The sequence below is a fragment of the Chiloscyllium plagiosum genome, chromosome 35 (genome assembly GCF_004010195.1).
Source record: "Chiloscyllium plagiosum isolate BGI_BamShark_2017 chromosome 35, ASM401019v2, whole genome shotgun sequence".
Classification (NCBI taxonomy): Eukaryota; Metazoa; Chordata; class Chondrichthyes; order Orectolobiformes; family Hemiscylliidae; genus Chiloscyllium; species Chiloscyllium plagiosum.
The window spans coordinates 15688884-15693247 of NC_057744.1; the positions used below are offsets into that span (position 1 = coordinate 15688884).

A 4364-nucleotide genomic window follows, 5' to 3' on the forward strand; every position below is an offset into this window, starting at 1 on the left:
ATTAAACTGAGATCCTGTCTGCCTGCTTGGGTATATGTGAACAATTGTGTGGCACTATTTTGAAGAGGTGCAGGAAATTAGCAGTGTCTTGGCCAATATTTATCACTTGTTCACATCAGAAAAACAGATGATCTCGTCATTACCACATTGCTATCTGTGAACGCTTGCTTTGTGCAAATTAGTTGCTATATTTCCTATAACGGTAATGACAGAAGTATTTCATTGGCAGGAAAGGATCATATCATCTGCTGGTCATGGAAAGCACTGGATACATGTAGGTCTTTCTTTTTTTGGTTCACTTTTCATTTTGTAATAGGGTCCATTCATTTTAACTTTTAAGTACATAGCCTCGAAACCCAGTTCTGCTAATCAATGGTTGATTTGTGATGCAACTTCATAAACCCACCTTTGCTCCATATCTTTTAATGATTTTGATTAACAAATATCTATCAGAAGGAGAAACTTAGTACAGATGCTGGAGTTCACAGCAGGTCAGGCAGCATCCATGGAAAAAAGAATAAGCTAACGTTTCAAGACTCAAGAACTAATATGAAGTGTAGAAGGTGTAGCAATTATGCAATGATGGGGGACTGACGGAGTGCTGGGGGAAAAAGGGTGTTGATAGTGCAGATTAAGTGATCAGAATACCTATATGTCTCAGATTTAAAATTAACAATTAATCTAACATTACTTGCTGTTGGCAAAAGAGAGTCCTAAGCTTCTATCACCCTTTGTTTTGATGTAACATTCAAGAAACATTGACTGGAATTCACACAGAATATACAGAAAATGTAGGATTTATATTTGTGGTAGAATTTGGAAGACATTAATCACAGAGTGAGAGTGAAGTTATGTTGTTTGTAAGTGTCATCTGAATTGTTCAATCACTCTTATTAATCTTTCCAATGAATATTGTGTTATTCATTAGCAGATTTATGTGTTCTGAAGGGTTTTTTTTTTGCTGATATTTATTACCATTAGAGATATTGGAAACAAGTGTCTTTGCTATTGGTTTGTGAAGACATCCACAAGATATCAGCTTCAGTCACTTTAACTACCAGCCAATATCATAACTGACTATTATTCTCCTTGTGCAACTTCATTTGAACTACTGCCTTTGCCATAATTTCATTCAACAAACAGGACTACCAATTCATAGATATTTACAATTTTATTTGTGCACAATTGAACAAATGTATACATGGTATACATAACAGCCAACAAACGGTATTTATGCCTTCTGCAATTTAAAAATGCAAAAGTGTAAAATAAATCCCACTAACATATGAACCATCTTTTAGATGGAAGAACAGTAACTGCAATCCCTCCCAACCAAAATGCAAGTGAAAGGATTACAGAGTTTGGCATATATGATGTGGTTGTTTTTTTTTAAAAAGAAGCACTGCCACAATACAAAGCGGGAAGTAGAACAAACCATTGATATGAAGTGGCCTTGCATTTTAGAAACCCATTCACAATAGTTAATAATTCAGTTTTTCTTATTGTTGTAAAGGGGAAGATGAAACAGTTCCACGTTTCTTTTTTTTTTGTAACTGAAAGTTTTCCAAAATTATCACAAATGGTTACAGGCAAGGTTATAAAATGTGCAAAGGTGAACAAAACAAATAGCACCATACTTACAATCCTACCACAAAATAATAATTAAGTTGTCTGTTTGGTCTTGCATTGATGCATTTGGAACCCAGTACACACAATAAATAATGTTACCAGCATACAGAAAATGATCTATGCACCATGGAATATTGTTCCTCTCAGAATAAATTATTACATATAAAACATGGTAGTTTACTAAGAGATATTTGGAAAAGATCATTTTACAAACAGGCTCAGCTACCAACACTGTAACGCTCATGTTTTGGAAACATCCAAAAGTGTTTACATTTATACAGAACTGTACCACAAGCCTAATGTTCTAGCTTTTCTTTCATAAATACAGTTTTGTTGGAATGTAACACTTCATAACTGATGACACCAGTTAAACTTGAGTAAACGTCACTCCACAAGTCATACGATAGTATTACTGGGTAAAATATTCTAATACATTTCACAACGAACAGGTTATCTATCTAATATATTTCATAAAGTAGCACTTAAGATTGCCCGTTTACAAATAAACTAACTTCCACATCTCTGAAGTGAAGGATGGTCACCCTCTTTTCTCATTGCATCATCAATATATATCACATTAGGCCATTTATCCCTGCATTATATTGCAGCTGTACCTACATTGGTCCCTGTAGTATTTTGTGCTCAATGGTAAATAAAAGATCATCAAGCCATTAAAATTTTTGACTGCTTCAAATTGGTGACAAACTGCATTGTTTAAGTATTCAATAAGCAGTCATCACTCCTTACATGGTCAATGAAGCCACCGAAAAGGTTTAATATCAACTTACAAATTTCAGAGGTAGACTTCAACATGTAACTTTCAGGTAATTTCATTCACAATTATGCAGCACAGGTCTCCATTTTTCCCAATGTATAGTCGTTCTTTTTCTCAATATTCCATTTGGATTCAGATGTAACAGTCATAACTGTCACTAAACGTTGGTGGAAACCAATGGCCACTGGCCATTTCTAAAGGCTACTCTATCTGAATTAATGCCCACTAATGACTCTCAACAGGGTCTCATCATACAAAAATCTAGTTCTTGTGGCTTCTTCCTTATACTGCAGTGTTCTCTGGGCAAAGCATGCCCAGTTTCAGCTTTACATTTGATGATGCGCCTCTTGAAGCCTTTGCCACAACTCTTTGAGCATGGTGACCATCCGCCAATCTCCCACACTGGACAAGGATCTCCACACTGCCGTATGACTTCAGGTTTCTGGGTGGTATCACAATCAAATGCTATTTTACCATGATTGTCTTCACACTCAACAGATCTATGTTGCAATCCATTTCCACATGAAACGGAACACTGAGACCATGTTCTCACCACCCATTTATAACTTATTTGTTTATAATCTGATTGTCGTGTATCAATTTTATTTAATTTGCTCAAACTGTCATTGTTCAGCAAGATTCCTTTTGTGTCTTTTTTGTTGGAATTATGCGAAGATTTATCTTCTTTATTGTCCTTTGGTAGATAGAAGGAATAGCGAATACGAGGAGGAGTCATTTTTCCAACTGATAGTACTTCAATGACCAATGGTTCCTGGATGGGTCTAAAAGCTTGAAGGCTTTCAACAGATGTTGCTGTTCCACTATACCTCAACAAGCTTCCCTTTATTACAATGTCTCGCTCCACTGCAGAAACAATGTAATGACCATTCAGTATATATTTGCCATGCTCATTTTTAACTGCCAAATAGTTGTCATCATTAGTCATGCCTCTGTATCCTCTTTGCTTGACATCGATGCTGGTGGCTCCAACTGGTATCGTCACAATATAGTTATATCCGTGTCTGCAGAATGGAAACAACTTTTAGTTTATACTAAGTAAGTTCAGTTAAAATATTTAGTAAGCACCCTTCCCCTCCATTTCATCTCTCTTACTCTCTCGATGATCTACACAAAGGTATTTTCTAAATATCTTACACTTTATACCTCTCTTCACTCTTTCAAAAATATTTCTTAACGTTTCTCTACTCCTAAAAGGTGGCAACTTCCATCTGTATAGATGGAAGGACTGTTAAAATTTTAGTGTGAAATCTTTAAACAAATGATTAAATTCTCATTGTCATTTTCAAATAGTATGACTATTGAATAATAGCAGAAAGCCACAAAGTTAAATATATTGCTGTGCTTGCGATTTGTTCAATAGATGGTAAATGGAAAGAGGGGAAGGAAGCTCTACCTATTTCTGACAGTATTATTCAGTTGACCCACTACCAACAAGGGCACCCTTCAATATTAAGTACTCCAAAAGAAGCAAATGAGTTCTCAACAACAGGGAGAGGAAATAGAACTTCTAGTAGTAGAAAGAGAATCAAAACTATTAAGTCTAATTTCCCTCAAAGTTTGCTTTATGTAATAGCTGGAGTTTGTGATAACAATGATGACAAAGTTATTCGAGTTCAACTTCATTTTTCCCTTGAAACTATGAACAACCTTTCATGGCTGCACACTTGCAATTAAATGGGGAAATCCAGGAGTTTTTGTCAGTGATACTACAGCCTCCAGAGACAATACTGTTGAGGTTCAGTCTCCTCATCCCCAGCAAGACACAATTAATTGGAAATCCATGAATGCCCACCTTTACAGTTGGTCTCATTATAAAAGATCTTGAAAAAATTACTCCAGCCGAGATCTCAGCAATTGGAGCTTTTTTTCAAAATTGATGCACATTGATTTGATTTAAGATGCAAATTTCTAAAACTTTATTTCCTTTCCAATAAGCTTT

The 4364-nt window shown here is 35.5% G+C and overlaps 1 protein-coding gene across 1 annotated transcript in view; it reads right to left on the bottom strand.

The window, feature by feature from the left end:
* Positions 1 to 1152: 1152 nt before the first annotated feature.
* LOC122540548 (A disintegrin and metalloproteinase with thrombospondin motifs 15-like) overlaps positions 1153 to 4364 on the bottom strand; it is a 48855-nt gene continuing 45643 nt past the window's right edge. The window contains exon 8 of the mRNA XM_043676414.1: positions 1153 to 3443. Coding sequence (XP_043532349.1) covers positions 2640 to 3443 — 804 coding nt within the window. The 3' untranslated portion in view covers positions 1153 to 2639. The remainder of the gene's footprint in view (positions 3444 to 4364) is intronic.